The sequence below is a fragment of the Schistosoma mansoni genome, chromosome 6 (assembly GCF_000237925.1).
Source record: "Schistosoma mansoni strain Puerto Rico chromosome 6, complete genome".
NCBI classification, from domain to species: domain Eukaryota; kingdom Metazoa; phylum Platyhelminthes; class Trematoda; order Strigeidida; family Schistosomatidae; genus Schistosoma; species Schistosoma mansoni.
Genome location: NC_031500.1, coordinates 14423060 through 14440487, shown reverse-complemented (window position 1 = coordinate 14440487; position 17428 = coordinate 14423060). Strand labels below are relative to the sequence as shown.

General features: G+C 38.3%; 1 protein-coding gene across 1 annotated transcript; it reads left to right on the top strand.

The window, feature by feature from the left end:
• The first annotated feature begins 6016 nt into the window (after positions 1 to 6016).
• On the top strand, positions 6017 to 17136 carry Smp_051080 (putative clathrin light chain). The gene is made up of 4 exons (XM_018798359.1): positions 6017 to 6157; positions 12297 to 12589; positions 13912 to 14082; positions 16366 to 17136. The coding sequence occupies exons 1-4, from the start codon at positions 6061 to 6063 to the stop codon at positions 16435 to 16437; spliced, it is 633 nt and encodes a 210-aa protein (XP_018653309.1). The 5' UTR covers positions 6017 to 6060; the 3' UTR covers positions 16438 to 17136.
• Positions 17137 to 17428: the final 292 nt, after the last annotated feature.

The following is a 17428-nucleotide window of genomic DNA, read 5'->3' as shown; positions in this document are numbered from 1 at the left end:
ATCAAATATGACTTACGCATATTTGTTAATTGCATTTCATAGACTGGTTCATGAGGCGGTGTTTGCACCCTGTTCGTTCATTCTATTCTTAGTAAAACATTTATTCAAAATAAATCCACGTTTATTCATCAGAATCATTAAAATAGCCACATTGTCTAATTACCACTAAAAAGCAATTGATGTTCACCATCAACCGAGATGCATGATTTCGATGCAACCTAGGAGGCCAATCCGTTAGAACACAGTCATTCAGATAGGTCACCTATACTGGTATAGCGGCAAATAAATCTCTGTGAGTCTTCGATATTGAAAGCTGGCCACATTCGTTTTAATGGACTCGCCTAGCTGGATGTGCTCGGTCATGCATCCGCACCAGATCACGAGTTGGAACGCCGCGCTCAATATCACTTGCAATCGCTAGCCGGTCTAGATCAGTCGATTCTCGATATATTAGTAAGCTACCAAATATATCTTCGAACCCCCTCGATTCTGACTTTTGATTTCACTAGATGGTTACGATTCATAGTAGGTGTTACTAGTTAAAGCGTTGTCTCACTCCAAATACCTGTGGTATCTTCATTAGTAAGCAAAACGTGATCTGGTACACCAACTTGCAAACCGTCTGTTCCTTTTTGGAATTTCATAAATCAGTGCTTTACTTTCATTTCTATGTATTGGGATATTTTTTCGATTTCATAATGACCGTAAACAGTCACAAACCCCACGACGAAGTACTTCACGTAGGCGATCTGCCTCTAAATCACGACATACATATAGCCCCAACTGGTGCTGTTACCATAACGAGTACGGAAAATTTTCTAGAAATTGCAGAAAACCCTGCAATTACCCAAACTGAAAGCCGACCGACACGAATAACAATTCGGGAAACTTTCGAGCCGGCGCTTGTTAACGGCAACTGTAGTCGGCGAACACAGCCATCTGTTATACGTCACAGATGTGATGACGAATGTCCACTTCCTTGTCGATACTGGTGCAGAAGTCAGCAGCCTTGCAGCAAACTCCACCGAACGGCCTCACAAACCGGTTTTAAACTTACAAGCAGCCGGTCGACACATATGGTAATAGGTATGTCTATCTTAACGTAGGTTTACGCAAACCCATACACTGGGTCTTCGCTGTTTCAGATATTTCAATGCCAATCATTGGTATAAGCCTGCTACAACACCACAATATACTCATCGATGCACGCAGGCGGAGGCTAGTAGACGGAAACATTAAGTCGCCTGTTTGTGTAACTTCTTTTTCAGGTTGCAGATCATCCCCAGTCCAATTAGGCATACAATAGACCCAGTCTATCAACAACTACTAGATAAGTAATCTGGGATATTCCAACCGCAACCGAAATTGCTGTGTGTAACCGACAGTGTTACACATCTCATCACGACTACAGGACCGCCTGTATTCTCAAAAGTGCGCCGACTGGCTCCCGAAAACCTGAGGTTGGCTGAAAACAAATTTGGCCATATGATAGACTTAGGAATTATTCGATCGTCAAATGGCACATGGGCATATCCGTTGCACATGATCACTAAAAAGGACAGCTACGACTGTCGTCCAACTGGTGACTATCGGCGATTGAGTGTGAAAACCATTCCCGATCGTTACCCGTTGCCTCACATTCACGATTCGACAGCTACCTTGAAAGGTACAACTGTTTATTCGAAAATCGACTTGGTTAAAGTCTATAACTAAATTCCTATGGCTATTGAGGACATTCATCACACATTTCGGCCTCTACGAATTTTCGCGCATGCCCGTCGGCTTATGATATGCTGCACCAACTTCCCAGGGATTCATCGATGACATTTTCCGAGGTCTCAAATTCGTACATGCGTATGCTGACGACTGCTTGATGGCAAGTCCTGTCAGAGTATCTTTTCTCCATCATCGGGACATTGTGTTTGAACTACTGCAAAAGCATGGCATTAATGTAAACATTCAGAAATGCCGAATCGGAACCTACTCTTTAGGTTTCCTAGGACACACTATCGATGCGCAAGGCAACGTGGCGGTCATTCTGGATTACCCAGAACCAACCATCAATAGGCAGTCGCGCACATTTAACGACCTTGTAAGTTTCTATAGACGGTCCACACCAAAATGCGCGTCCCTTATGAAACCTCATACCAACCAACTTCGTGGAAATGTGAATTTCTTTAATCTGGACGACACCATTAAAACCATTCTTCACAATCAAGGAACTTATTGCAAAAGCAACCACGCTTGCACATCAGGACACCCAAGCACCCGTTAGTATTGCAGTGGACGCATCCGACATAGCAATCGGAGGAGTCTCACGACAATAAGTTGACCACTCTTGGCAACCTTTAGCATTTTTCTCGAGACGGTTGATAGAAACTGAATCGAATAATAACACTTTCGGTAAGGAACACCTAGATATCTATTACGGTGTACGGCATATTCAACATTCTATTAAAGACAGAGAGTTCACTCTGGTCACCGATCGCAAACCTCTTTCTTTCTCTTTACGCTTGTCTTCAGACAAGTACTCACCACGAAAGTCTCAACAACTGGACTATATTTCGCAGTTTACTTCGGGTATACATCACATTTCTGGAGGAAACAATGTGGTTGTAGATGCCTTGTCTCGTATAAGTTCCTTGAACAGTTCCCAAGGAATCGACCCTCTTAAAATCGCCCAGCTTCTAAATGAAGACACAGATCTTCAGCACGCGTTATGATCAACAACCCCTAAACTGCACATTAAGCAGATGGGAAGAGGTAAGTAAACCTTACTATGTGACACATCTACAGGCAGGGATAGCCCAGTCATGCCAAAACATTATCGACGCTACGTCTTCAATACGTTGCACAATCTTTCTCATCCAGGTGTCCGTGCATCCATCAAGCCTATAGCCGAACGGTTTCTCTGGCCTGGCATGAGTAGAAACGTGAGAGAATGGGCACGGTCCTGTGTAAACTGCCGAAAATCTGAGGTGATTAGACATAACAAATATCCTTAAGGTTCATTTAAAACTCCTGACGCTCGTTTCGACCATGTTCATCTGGATTTGGTAGGACCCTTGCCAGAATCAAATAGATACACTTATCTTTTAACCTGTGTAGACCGTTTCAGTTGATGGCCAGAAGCAGTACCTATTGAAGACATTACTGCTGAAACTGTGGCCCGCACCATCGTCGAACGGTGGGTAGTGAATTTCGGATACGTTTCAACTATCACTACAGACAGCGGACGCCAGTTTGAAACCGTACTTTTCCGTTGTCTGACCACACTACTAGGAATCACTCGCTTCCGAACGACCGCCAACCACCCACAAGCAAACGGTTTGGTAGGACGCTTTCACCGACAACTAAAAGCTTCGCTATCAACTGCAAACGTTTCACAGTGGACAGACGCTCTTCTACTCGTCTTGCTAGTATCCGCGAAGCAGTAAAAGCTGACAATGGATACATTGCAGCTCAACTCGTTTACGGAACGACACTTCGGTTTCCAGGAGAATTCGTCGATCCTTCACCTTCTTCAGAGAATATGGATCTAAGTTCCTACACGAGTAGGCTTACAAATGCAGTGCATTCAGTCGAACGTATTTCCTCTCGACTGCAATCACCTGATGTATTCGTCCAACCTGACTTACGATATAGTACACATGACTTTGTACATGGTGACTCACATGGATGACTCTCAAATCAGCATACGAAGGACCCTCCAGCCTTCTTCAGCATGAACCCAAGTACTATATAGTAGATACGAACGGAACTAACGATAGCGTCACAATCAATCGCATCAAATGAGTGTATTTGGAAGGAAACTCTATCCGTGAGTCCTACACTTACGATACCGCATCCCATAGCCATCACTCACGATTATACTTTGGCAGTATCTGAAAATAGACTCGAAACGACGAGTTCTAGAAGGAGCCTAAGGTTTCTAGAACATTTAAACGATTATTAGACGTAAGAAACTGATTAACATTTGGCTTCATCTCAATTTTTCTTTGTATTATTGCTATAACTTGTGGCCTGGATGCCTTGATAATATACATATAGTGGGTATACAATATTAAAAAACCAATTTAATTGTGCTTATATTCATAAATTTATCACAAAAGAAGAAAATGTTTTGCTTATATAACAATAATATAGTCTGAAAATAAAAATTACAGAACTCACACCAGTTTACAGGCATGATCAATTTGATATAAATAGCAACATTTCAACAACTACGCTAGTTAGATTTATGAGTCGATAGTTTTCAGGTTTATGCCTCGTATATGTTTCAAAGATACGACTTACTATAGCACTTTTCTAATCTTTTGGTAATCGACCCTGGGCTACAGATAGACTAAAACATATGCTTGAGGGAATCGCGACAAAATTTGCTAATTCCCATAGTAACCTAGGATGCATTTCATCAGGTTCCATGGATTTGCCTAAATCAAGCTCATTTAGCAGACTGAAGACACCGAGTTCCTTAGTAGTCACAGTGTCCAGTGTGTGTGTATGGGAGGGGTTTTTTATGAACTGAATGACAGAACATCTCTACTGTATACATATTGCCAAACTAATATGTGAATACCTGGGCTTTACCCTGATCTACCTTCATTGATCATGCAGTAATACTGTCTCTCTTTAATACTGGAGTATTTCCTCTCCCCTCAGTCCTCTGGTTTATGTACGAGTAGAGCATTTGAGGTATTCTATAGATTCATTGACGAATGTTTCTTCGCACAACCTCCTACACTTGTGGGCAGTCGAGGTATAAATATTTCGGGCTTCTCGATATTTATATTCCGTCTCGTCAGCACCTAGTAACCTAAATTTTTCTTACATTCTCCGCCTCTTGCGAAGGAGGGTGCGAAACTCTTAACTGAATCATGGTGGGGAATTTTTCGGTCCCTTTGGTGTAGTCCAAGGAATGCGTGATCAAGTGACTTTGACGCACAACTTTTCGATTACAGCGTAAGCCGTTTCGACGAAGGACTCTGATCTTATGAACCAATCTACCGAGGAATCTGAGCGTATATTATCTTGTATATTTGCTTTCCAGAACTTTTGTCTGACTTGGGCTGACACATCCTTGTTACTGACAACTATATGGAAACCAAAGTCTAGAACTTCATGGTCACTTTTACCTGGGAGTGGCATATAATAGAGAATTGCGACATCACCTTCAGCATGGGTCATTATGAGATCTAGTAAGGATGATTCAGAGTTTGGGTGGCACCTAGTTGCCACATTCACATGCGATAACCGCATCAACTAGTTACTGTTCGGTAGAGCTTTCTTACAATTCAATCCTCAGTTTTTCCCAGTCCAGAGTAGGTACATTTAGGTCTCCTAAGATTAAACATCGACCGCTCGAGGACCAGGAGTCGAAACTGTCTATCAAGACCGGTTTCACCTCTCAGTTTGAACTGAGGTACGGCAAACCAATTAGCGGCTATTGTCTTTTGCATTTCAAACGGTTAACAATCAATTCGCACGTCCCCCTTTCGTGGGATATGTTATCAATGACGGTAAACGTGATAGCATTTCTGATGAACAGAGCTACTTCTCCTCTTTTACAATCCTGTATTCTGTCGGCTCTTACTAATATGAAACTTTCAAAATCAATTGTCCTACTGCCCACATACTGTGTCAACCGTGTTTCTGTAACTGTAATTACATCCGACTTGGTGGAGTCTGTCTGTACACATAGCTCCGATTGCTTGCTGAGCAAGTTCCGAGTATTTGTGTGACAGATCCCATGACATTTTAAATGAATTCATGCTGCACCCAAAGTGGCTTCAGAACCTTTATCTATCGGAGCCTAACCACCTAAAAATTTTACAATCTCTAGGGTCCTTCTGGACATCGTCTAACACTTTAGTGTTCAGTCTTACTCAAATTTTACGCTTAATGAGGAAGTTCTTCGCACTATATATATTCACAATCTTCTTTTCATAGGGATTTAAGAGAAAGGATATATTTAATATCAACTTTTGAGGGCGTTAATTGGAACACTAAATTTTCCGGCTATTTGAAAACCAGTTTCTGCTCACGTTGTTTACAATACATATGTCTGAGTTTGATCCAGTTTCTGACTTTCTTGCTCGTGAACAGGAAGCCCTTGGGGATTTAGGTGACGATTTCAAGCTAAATGAAGATACCTCAAGTTAGTAATCCACCATTTTGTTCCATTTTGCCTTGTCATCTACATTTGGACTGAACGGACTGCTAGTTTTGTTAATCAGATTTTCACATCTCAGCCATTGCATATGCTAATCCACATATTCGTGTCCCTCAAGTGGACCCGCTTCTATTTTAAAGTCACAAACTTAATAAAACGTTTGGTCGGAAAGTAATTTTTATGGGAAGTATACCCTGGTGTAAGTTTCGAGATATTGCTCCATAGAGAGAGGTTGAGACACGAATTTCCACTGTCTTCCTCTACTAAGGAACAGATTTGTTCCTAGGATTGTCGCCTGTATTTCTTTTTGCCCGGTATTTTAATAAACATCGATTCTGAAGCAGCGAAGTTCAGAATGGATCCACACAACATCTAAAGTTTTTAACTTCTAATGATATGATATATGATATGATATATTCCACAAAAAACAGTGGAAGAAAAGCATACGGATGATTTTGAACTGCTCTTTGGAAAGCGAGATAACAGCCTTTGGTTACGAAATGATTTGTTATGTAAAGTGATAAGATTATGATCGACAAAGTTTTAATATGAATAAACCCTCGTTCATAAATTTCTGGATTTTTTAATCACTGGCATATATAAGTTACCATGCAAAAATTGTTTCTGGCTATCTGAATGGATGAATTTCGCACTGAAACCCATATAATCGTTTCACAACTGAAAAAGCAATAGTTGTATAATGTAATGATCATAACTCTCACACGCTCGCAATATTTTCGCGTACGAGACAACTACTTAGTAAACCGTTCTTTCGTCTGAACTTTTACCGTACCCTCCCTATTGGTTCTTTTAGATTCTGGAGTAGCCATTCACTTTTTGTGTAGATAAAATTACATTCAAACCCATTTCATTGTCTTTAATACAGAAAGTTAATGAAATATGTTCCTTAGCTTAGTGATTTTCAGGATATGCTGATCTGCAATTCGGTTATTTTGCAGATATTACTAGCTTCCGGAATTCCTTAATCTTCTAACAGGCTTACTGATCTCTTTCAAACAAACAGTCAAGAAGTGTTTACGATCAGCAAATTCAATCTTTTTAGGGGTCTTGATGCTGTTCGATATACTGTTCATATGTGCAAAGGACTTGTCCAACGCATCTTTCGTAGTGATGAAGGTGTGATCCGCGTGCCATAACTAGGTTTAGGTCAGGAAGGCACATTTTGGGGTTGTGTTTATTTCCAATGTGTACCTAAGTATTCTTCAAAACAGTTGAGGAAAATGAAAATCTCAGCTTCATTTGTTTACCTGTATAAACGTCGTAATTTAAGTAATGAGCTGTAAATATACCACGGTTTAGCAATCGTGGGGTGTCAAATTTTAAATGCCTGACATGTAACAGTTTTAATAGAAACAAAAGCAAGCTAGGAGCAAAGGTTAAAATATGTGTTCTCAAATCCATGTGAATTGGATTGGTGTTTTGAATCAATTTTGATTGCAAGTTTCAACTTTTCGTAGTGTTTAAGAACCTCAGCCTAATACTTCGCTAGATAATACGTTGGTGTTTGTTCTGTCAATTGCTAGTGGATTTCCGGTAGTCCATAGTATCTTTAAGGATCAAATTAACTTAATGCATCCGCTAGGTACTTGGCTATGAACCACTTTATGTTTGAGAGCTTATGGTACCATCCGTCTACGCGAACTAAGGTAGGTAGAGTGGGATTCAAACATGGGACTGAAATTCGCACGCTTAAACCATAAGACTACCGCTCCAAAGTCTAATCCACAAGCACTCGTGCTGTTTAAGGTAAGGCAGACCCAAATGGACGGCCTAGTTTCCCCTTCTAAGACTAGCATTTTTATTGCACTACCCTTTCATTTGTTCTGTGTGGATTGACATTTGGTTTGTTCTATTCATATTATCCATGAAGAAGATATTCCTTAGCTTCTCCTTCATCGTACTTTATCCTTTATTATTAAACAAATATCTCGAACATCTTTAACGAGCGCCTACTTCAAGGATGCCGTAATTGTCGATTTATGTCTTCTTTTAATCAAACCTAAACTGTTAGAATTGTGCGGAATTTGTAGAATCGAATTGAGAAGCAACGATCTATTTTTGTTCATGTCGTGGATATATTGGTCACACCTTCGTCATCTGCCAAATAATCAGTCGTTTTGTTCTTTGATATCAACTTTCTAGATAAACTTACACCCTAAAATCATCTGTCGAAAATCAGTCAGTCAGTCAGTTACAACGTAGAACTTCGTACGTACGTACATCAGTTCGAGTTGCTATACCACATTAGCACAGAGATGAAGTTGTCGATTCAAATCCCATAGTGGTAGAAGTAGTAAGAGTTTAAGCATTATGTGAAAGATTAGGGTTTGAAGATGTTATTGAAGGAGTATAATACGGTGAAATAAATTTGGAAAGAGAAAAAGGATACGGACATGAAGAATTCAGAAGATTAGAATTTGGTAGAACACAAAGAGTGGATGCACCTTCGCCATTGCAAACGATTTTGAACCATGTCATTCAAGGTCTCTAACTATCGGTTGCTATCATCTCGCGAATCCCAACCAGGTAGTCCACACCTACCAACATGGCCCAGTCCACTTGTCAGCTACTTGATGGATTTATGCCATGTTTTGGTCTGGCCGCTCCTAGCTTTCTTCCAACCTACTCCTACACCATAAAGCATTGCACGATCTGTCGAAAATGTGTGCATTTGATGATTTTACTAACATTTTGGAAGCTCTGTGTATAAGTGAGAGCACACAGACACCACTCCCTGTCTTTGTAACTTAGCCAATTGGTTAAGCAGTGTTGTCTGATCTCAGTAGTCTTCAATTTTGTCATCTATGGCGTTCCTGAATCAAGAAGTGGATGGTGGAAGTGTGAATCTGTTACTTAATGAAAAACTTATCTAATTTTAGTATGTAGATGACATTGTTCCACTTTTCTGTGACCCAAATATTACTCATATCCCATTTGGCATTAAAATACTGGACAGCTATGATCCAAATAAGGTCCGGAGGTTTTCAAAACTCGAACATTCTTGTCATTTGACAATTGATAAACGTATCAAGATATTCACAGCTTATTGGTCAAGGCGAAAAATGATAGGCAATCATAAACCTTTGAGGTTAGGTAAGTGAAAAAGCCAATGAAGCTAATGTTCAGTAACAGCACAATTATTGGCAACAACTAATCTAATTTCATGTTAACAGAATAAGCTGTGATTCGCTTGTGGAAAAATATATTTGCCCACCTTTCTTAGTTTATTCTATTAAAGATGTCTAAGACAATAAAAGGTTCACAAATTAACCATCTAGCTCAAAAGGTGTAACACCTCCATAACTCTTTTTCCAAGCTACAAATCTTTTTCTTCTCACAATGAAAACAAAGTCGAGGCCCAGCAACATGACCAGGAGAAGTGATAATGATCTTGAAATACCGTTTTATATGGGGTGCAGATATCTTACGAATGTCCTCAACATCAATTACAAAAGTTGTAGTCATTGGTTAGCGTAATAGGAGCAGTTTGCTAGAAATAAAGGCTGACAAATCGTATGTCAATCCCGTATAGCCATTTGTAGCTGATTGACTGACTATCGCCATTTAGCCTTGGTTGATGTAGTGTAAGGGTCCACGTGATAACTGCGTTCAGGGCTTGAAAACTTTGTGTTACATGACTCATAATCGTTCATAATAACGCAGATGCATCCAATCTTTATCTTAAATTCCAATATCCTCTCACACATACCTTTCCACTTTGTTCTTTCCAAGCCGTATTCCCAAGGTTAATTATTTATTTCTATTATTATTACCGCTTTGCTCCAATCGTGGAAATATACAACATCAAATTTGTTGTCGACAATTTTATGTTCCCCCTTTTTCGTTAGTTTTATCGTTGTGCCATACTAATGTTCTCTCGTTGTTTTGATGCGAAATTAGGTTGTGCAGCTTAATTCTTCGGCTCTTGATGAGTAAGCTAAGGTTTAATCTTCAATTTACCTACTTCACTTTTGGTGGTTTGTTAGTTTGATTAGCCTGTACAAAGCGTACATCGAAGTCGAAATATCAGTCCAGGCTATTGTAGTGACATAAAAAGAGCTGTGTGTATGGGACTGCACGAACTCACTGATGTAATCTAAGCTATGCTGAGAAATATAGGTATATTTTTGTCCTATAGTAGATGTAGGTGTGTAGGGACATAACTTACGCTTGTTACCCCTTGTGAAACATATGTCGCCAACCAGGATTCTCCAACCAGCTGTGTCCTGGGCAATCCTTTCTAGTTGCTATCCATCCTTTTGATATCTGCTTCCAATTCTCGACGCAATGTGCTCTTTGACCTTCCTCTTTTCGTCCCCCCTCAGGATTTCAAGTTAAGGCTTGCCTCGCGATGCAGCTTGATGATTTCCTCAATGTGTGTCCTATCCGATTCTATCGTCTTTTCCTAATTTCCACCTCATCTAAAAGCTGGTTTGTGCTCTCCCACAGTAGGCTGTTGCTGATGGTATCCGAACAACGGACATTGAGCATCTTGCATAAACAACTGTTTGTAAATACTTGTACTTTTTTGATGATGGTTGTAATAGCTCTCCAAGTTGCAGTTCCGTATAACAGGACTGTCTCGACGCTCGTATTGATATGACATGACGAGAGTATAAATTAACTGTTTAGTTTACATCCCTATCGCACCATATGCCTAAAAAACTAAATGCCTGTGTATTAGAAGCACAGGATTTTGAAGTTTTAATTATCGATACTTGTCTCTAGTTTCAGTTAACTTTTATGTCACTATGTGCACGTGAAAGCCGGTAGTAATAATATTTAATGCACAGTAGTCAAAATGAATTCTTAGTGATTTTCATACTATGAGTCCCGTCACTTTTTACTACAAATCAAAGTATTCCCAAAATTTACTTTATACTTGGTTCATTTTAATCAATGATCCTCAGTAACCATCTTTAAATTTCCTATGAAGTCAAAAATACATAGCATAAATTTAATAACTATTTTTCTATATGTAGCCCGGTTAAGATCTACAATATAATTAGCATATGATGCCAAATGTTGTAGTTGGAGTACTTTATGTCACCTTTAAAATCTCCGTTCAGTTGTCACGGAGGATATTATTAATTGATTAGCCGATTTTAGGCAGTGAAATCAAAATGTTTATCAATAGATGAAATACAACGATACGAAGTTTAGTCAAGTGATAACTGTTCACGAGATCGAATTGTTGCCTCAAACCTCGTTATAAACTAATACCCAAAAAGATCACTAGTCAAAATAATAGGTTTTTTGTTGAAAACAGCAATAAGATACTCATCCATAAATTATTAATACACAATAAACATAATTAAATGTCATAAAAAACACAGAAGGAAATCGGTATATTGTTTAGATGCAGAGTACTAGTATGACAAGTCAGCTGAATAGGGAGTGACGTTTTATCGACTGATATGTTTAGGATATTACGTAAGCCCATCCGTCGACTACCTCTATGCGTAAGTGTGGCTTATGTAGGAGAAAGGTCGGAAAAAGCCAATAGCGTCCAAACCAAGAAGTGACATCAGTTTGCGAAGACAATGACTATTGGAACAAACCACATAGGTAGGTCCAGACTACGTGGTTGGTGTCCATGTGATTATGGTGACTAGTGGTTAGAGACTTGAATGACCTGGCTTAAAATCACTCGTAATTGCTCAGGTGCATTCACCCTTTGTCCTCACTTAGATCTTAATTTTTTAAATTCCTCATCAATTCTTTTCATTATTTCACTAACTTACATTTTCTCGGATTGTATCTTAAATACCTAATCTTTTCAATTACCATTGAAACTGTTACTACATGTACTACTCTGAGATTAACCCTGATAATTTCATCTTGGTGTGCTGATGAGGTATGACAACTCGAACCTATATAAACATATTCAAGTCCTACGTCCTTTATGTCTGACTGACTGACCTTACGCTTCAATGACTTAACTGCTGTAGATTTAATTTTTTTCCCACCATATTGGTATTTCAAATTTTTATCGTGAAATTTCAACATGTCTGTTACATTTACCACAGTGTATAGTTAGCCCACATTTTTGATGTTTTATAAACTAATTAATTGATTCTCCCATCATTTCTTAATTTGACAGCTTTCTCACTGAATAATTTAGATACCGAGGTTCGCTCAGGTGAACCAGTCTCTGATGCTAGTTATGTATTTCTTAATGGACAATCGACAATGAATGACTCTCATTTTGGCCACAATTTGACTGAACCTGATTGTAGAGCTAACAACTCTGTTCATGATTTCGATACAATTGTATCATCTGACAGTAATGTTGGTGGGACCGAGTCTTGGCGGGAGGAGTTCGAAAAAAGAATTAAAGCCAAAGATGCTGAAGAAGAAAAAAAATGTGCTGAGTTGATGGAAACAGGAAAAAAGGTCATTTATCAGATAATCAGTTTCTTTTTGATAATCTGTTACATTGTTTTTGTCCATTTCCTTTGGGTCTTAATGATATCTGGTTTCCTGACATTAATGAGTGGCTTGTATACATCAACCACAGAAAAGTGGGTCTTTTTTATCGTAGTTTCTAGACGAATACTGATTACTGCTAAGCTTGGTAAATTTGACTGGGATGACTACGAGCTACGTGAGTTATATCTGCCTATTTTACTGAAACATACCTGTTAATCATTGATATTCTTCGATATCAAAATATCCAATGGTAAAAAAGGGTAGCTGACAGTCGATTCTATAAATCTACATTGGGTTATCGCGTTTTAGCACGTTTTAGACTCGTTGTACACGTAGGCTTAATCATTTCCATGTTTTTACTTGAAATAGAAGGCAAGCCTGGAAACCTTTGATTTAAATCATATTCTAAAAATTTATCAAAACACGTAATTAAATATTTTTGTACTAGTCTGTAATGCATGTTCATGTTTTTTTATTGGGTTAGTTATTGGCACACTTTTTAAATTATTACAATTGTGTGCTTAGTTCTCAGATGTTTGCACAATTGTTAGTCCATTTTCGTATCGTGGTCATTTTGAAAGAATTAAAGTACCAGTCTAGTAGAGTCGCTAATTCATATTCGGTTACAACAATAGGTTTTCATAAGTTGATTATCGTTTAATTAAAGGTTTCAAGGTTTTTGTTACTTCTGTTTTGATTTCGGTATATATATATATATAAACACATAAATATTGGTACAAAAAGGCACCAGATACATGTGCGCTACACGAATCTCACTTGATTTGTGCGAGTGATTTGTGCGAGGGCTGTGATGCTGCCCAGGTGCCCAGACTGAAACAGGTGGTTTTCTTAGGGAACCACACCCGGAGTTTTCGATCTAAAGGTCTGATCCAAAAGGCAGTGGAGTATCGTGAGGAGATGCACTCCCATGGTAGTCGGTGACCAACGATTGATTCATACGCCATTTGTTCCTTCAGGATACTGGAGCCAGCCCATGTGCACCATTGGTTTGGAATTAGGGTTTTCCAACTGCTCTAGATGGACTTTCCGTGTCCACCAAGCCAGTTGAAGCGCCGGACATTCGCTTTTCGTCCTCTCAATTTCGTAAACAACAGTAATGCACTGAGAAGGCAGTGAGTAAGACTTCCCTGGCAGAGGCTATATATTTATTTCCAATGTTCAATAATTCACCAATTTATTGCTAAATTTTAATATGATTTTTAAAAGACTTTATGTCAATCATCGTTTATTGCTTTTTCAATATTTCATTTAAAATATATTCATAGGAGTTAAATGATTGGTACAAAAATTATCACCAAAAATTAGAAACAAGATCCCGTGAATTACGTGAGAAAAAACATGATTCAAATGGTCATTGCATGAATGGTGATGGTAGTAAACCATCTGTGAAAGATACAGTCGTTTGGGAGAAGATTTGCAATTTATGTGATTTTCAAGTATGCGTTTAAAATATCATTATTTTGATTATATAGCCTGTTAAAAAAATTTGTTGATTTCTTTTCATTCAAGATAAATTGGAGCTTTCATAGTTAGAAAAAGCAAATTAATTAAAATCGTTGGTTACACAAGACCCGATGAGTAATCACTAGATTTTAAGTGTTTGAATCCTGCCCTATTTATTTTATTCCAAGCAAAGCCACTTGTGTTATAGCCTAAAGCCCTTGGTACATAGTCTTGAATTATATTTGTCATTTTACCTAATTCAATCCAATCAATTTCATCAAAAAATACCAGTCGCACACACCATCAGAAACGAAATCAAGTATAAAAATCAACAAAAGGACCACCCTACCATACATAAAGGGCATATCGGAAACGACAACAAGGCTGCTGAAAACCTTCGGAATAGGTGTAGCCCACAAACCAACAAAGATCAGAATATGAGGTCATTCCATAAATTCTCTAATTTATATTCATTTTCCTTTGCTACCTTTCACTGTTATAACGATATGATACTATGTACTTTAATTCTAGTAAATTAGAATAGTTATCAAGTATCGTTTACAACTGATTAGTAGACAGTTGCTATTTTAATGACACAACGTTTCAGGAAAAATGTTATCGAGTTTGTTCTGTTGATGATCTATTTAAAAGTGAGATCTATTCCATCAGCTTCAAACAAACAGCATATGTACAGTCATACATATCTAAATCTTCATTTTCCTCTTCCCATAATGTTTAGGAGTTCTTCATATTTGGTCTCGTGTGTGTCAGGTCCTTCTAAATACAGATCGAATCCTACCGACCAAGTTGCAGGAAGCATCACTTCCTTCAAGATTGCAGGTACACCTCGCTGACGAGTGCCAAGTAGCACGAAACCTAGATCCAGGGTTTCCTGTCGACTACCTCCAACCACCATCTTATCTCAACAAAGTGCACGCAATGTCGAGTCACCTAGACTGGTGGCCACATTATAACTTGACCGATAAGATTCGATCAGCACTAAGAAGGACCTGACACACATTACATTGATCACCGTTCAGTGATCAATCAATTGTAAGTAATATCGGTAAATGTTAACAAAAGACATAACGTGGTATACATTGCTTTTTTAAATAAGCCTCGAATCGTTTGTCCTAGCGGTGCGAGGTGATAAAAGGACGTGGGAAGGGTTAGTCGTGGAGATAAGAGAGTTATTAGGAGGTGTAGGAAGGATTTGAATGTGACCAACTTGGTCTCGTGTGCAGTTAAGGGTATGAGGGCTAATATCACTTCCCGGCTGCCCACACTGTGGAAGGGTATTTTTTGAGGGACCTGAAAAGGAAGTTGGATTAGTGTTGGTCATAACGACCTGGGAGCGTGACCGCAGTGCCCAAGGGACAACTGCTTGAGGCCGGTCACGCACGGCCTTTTTGTGGGGAATTTTTGACGTGTCAGCTCCGTCCTTCGAAGGGCAGCACCGCTGTTATGCTGGTTGTTTGAAGGAAACACCTTACTGCCGTCACACCTCTGTACAGTCGGCAGTACGACTTCGCCTTCGGACCTTGGGATTGTTGCTTTTAGTCTTACCGCTCTTCAACCGACTTGTCTGGCATGGTAGGACCTTGAGGAACGATTGTTCCAGCCAGCATAGCTCGATTAGATCATCACGATAGGCAAGCCTGAACACTACGTCAAGGTAGCAGCAACGGTCGGGAAAAGTGGCTACCCAGACGTGCAATGTTCCATGATGTAGGAGTAGGTTGGAAGAAAGCTAGGGGTGGCAGACCAAAACGTGGCACAAATCCATGAAGTCACTAACAGTTGGATTGAGCCATGTTGGTAGATGTAGACTACCTGGTTAGGATTCGCGAGATGATAGCAACCGATGGTTAGAGACCTTGAATGACATGGCGAAGGTGCATCCACTCTTTGTGTTCTACCAAATTCTAACCTTTTGAATTCTTCATGTCTCTATCTTTTTTCTCTCTCCAAATTTATTTCACCGTATTATACTCCTTCAATAACATCTCCAAACCCTAATCTTTCACATAATGCTTAAACTCTTACTACTTCTACCACTATGGGATTTGAATCGACAACTTCATCTCTGTGCTAATGTGGTATAGCAACTCGAACTGATGTACGTACGTACGAAGTTCTACGTTGTGACTGACTGACTGACTGACTTAAATAAGCCTTTTCAATCACTATAATTATATTAACTACATATTTATTTCATCCTCAGATTTTTTTCATGTTCATTTCCCTCTCCCGTTTTTTTTTCTTCATTTTTTCAGTCCAAACAAAAAACTGCAATTGATACATCAAGAATGCGTGGTATCTTACTCTCTCTTAAACCAAACAATTAATATCAATCATTCATGGAATATCAATGGAAATCAATTTGTGTGCCTATACCTTGTTTTACTGTCTTCTTTTATCTTTCAACATAATATAAACAAGTATGATTTCTATATTATAAATAGGAAGAAAGTGCCTTGTTAAATGTTTGGAATATGTATTTTTCTTTCACTCAAATTAATTATTGACCATTGAATAACTCCATTAATTTCAATATTGGTTCTGTTCATAAAAACATGACAGTACATCTTTTTTTGGTTTTTCTCTCTCTTTTGATAATAAAAAAAAAATGGTTTTTGTCTATTTTTTAAAGTGATAATGATTCTCTATTAGGATTATACATTACGTCATCAATGTTTGGTTGTGCCAGTTATTTTTTTCTTTTGAGGAAAAAATATAAATGATTTTTAGGGTTTTTACATCGTATATTTTTTATAAATGATGAACAGTTCTACCATCTATCTGTTCATTTGTTCTTTTTTGTGCCTTAACTTGATATATATTCAAAACCATAGGTGTTTGGAATTACTGTTTGTGTCAGTGTTTGTTACTTTACTCTGTTGGTATGTTTGTTTTAAAAAAAAACGCGAGTGATTTTGTTTGTTTGTGCGTGTGTGTGTGTGTGTATGGGTTTGTGTGTTGTACCTTCATATTTATATTTTTTTCTTAACAATTTATACTGTGAATAAATAAATGACTTCATTGATACTTGTTGTTTTCTTTGTCTTTTATCGTTAATGTTTTGAAAAAATATACGTATATGTATGTTTGTATTTGGTGTTTGTGTGTGGGTTATTGTATTTGTAATTGGTTGGGTATCTTGGACTTCTGTCAATTCTGTGGTCATGAGTTTTTTTAAAAAATTTTATGATTAGATTTATATATAATGGCTTATATAAATATTTAAGTTCACCTACCAAGTACCGGTTTATGTACTCAACTGTTATTCATATTATATTAGTAGGGGTTAGTAATATTATATTACTCAGCTGCTAAAAT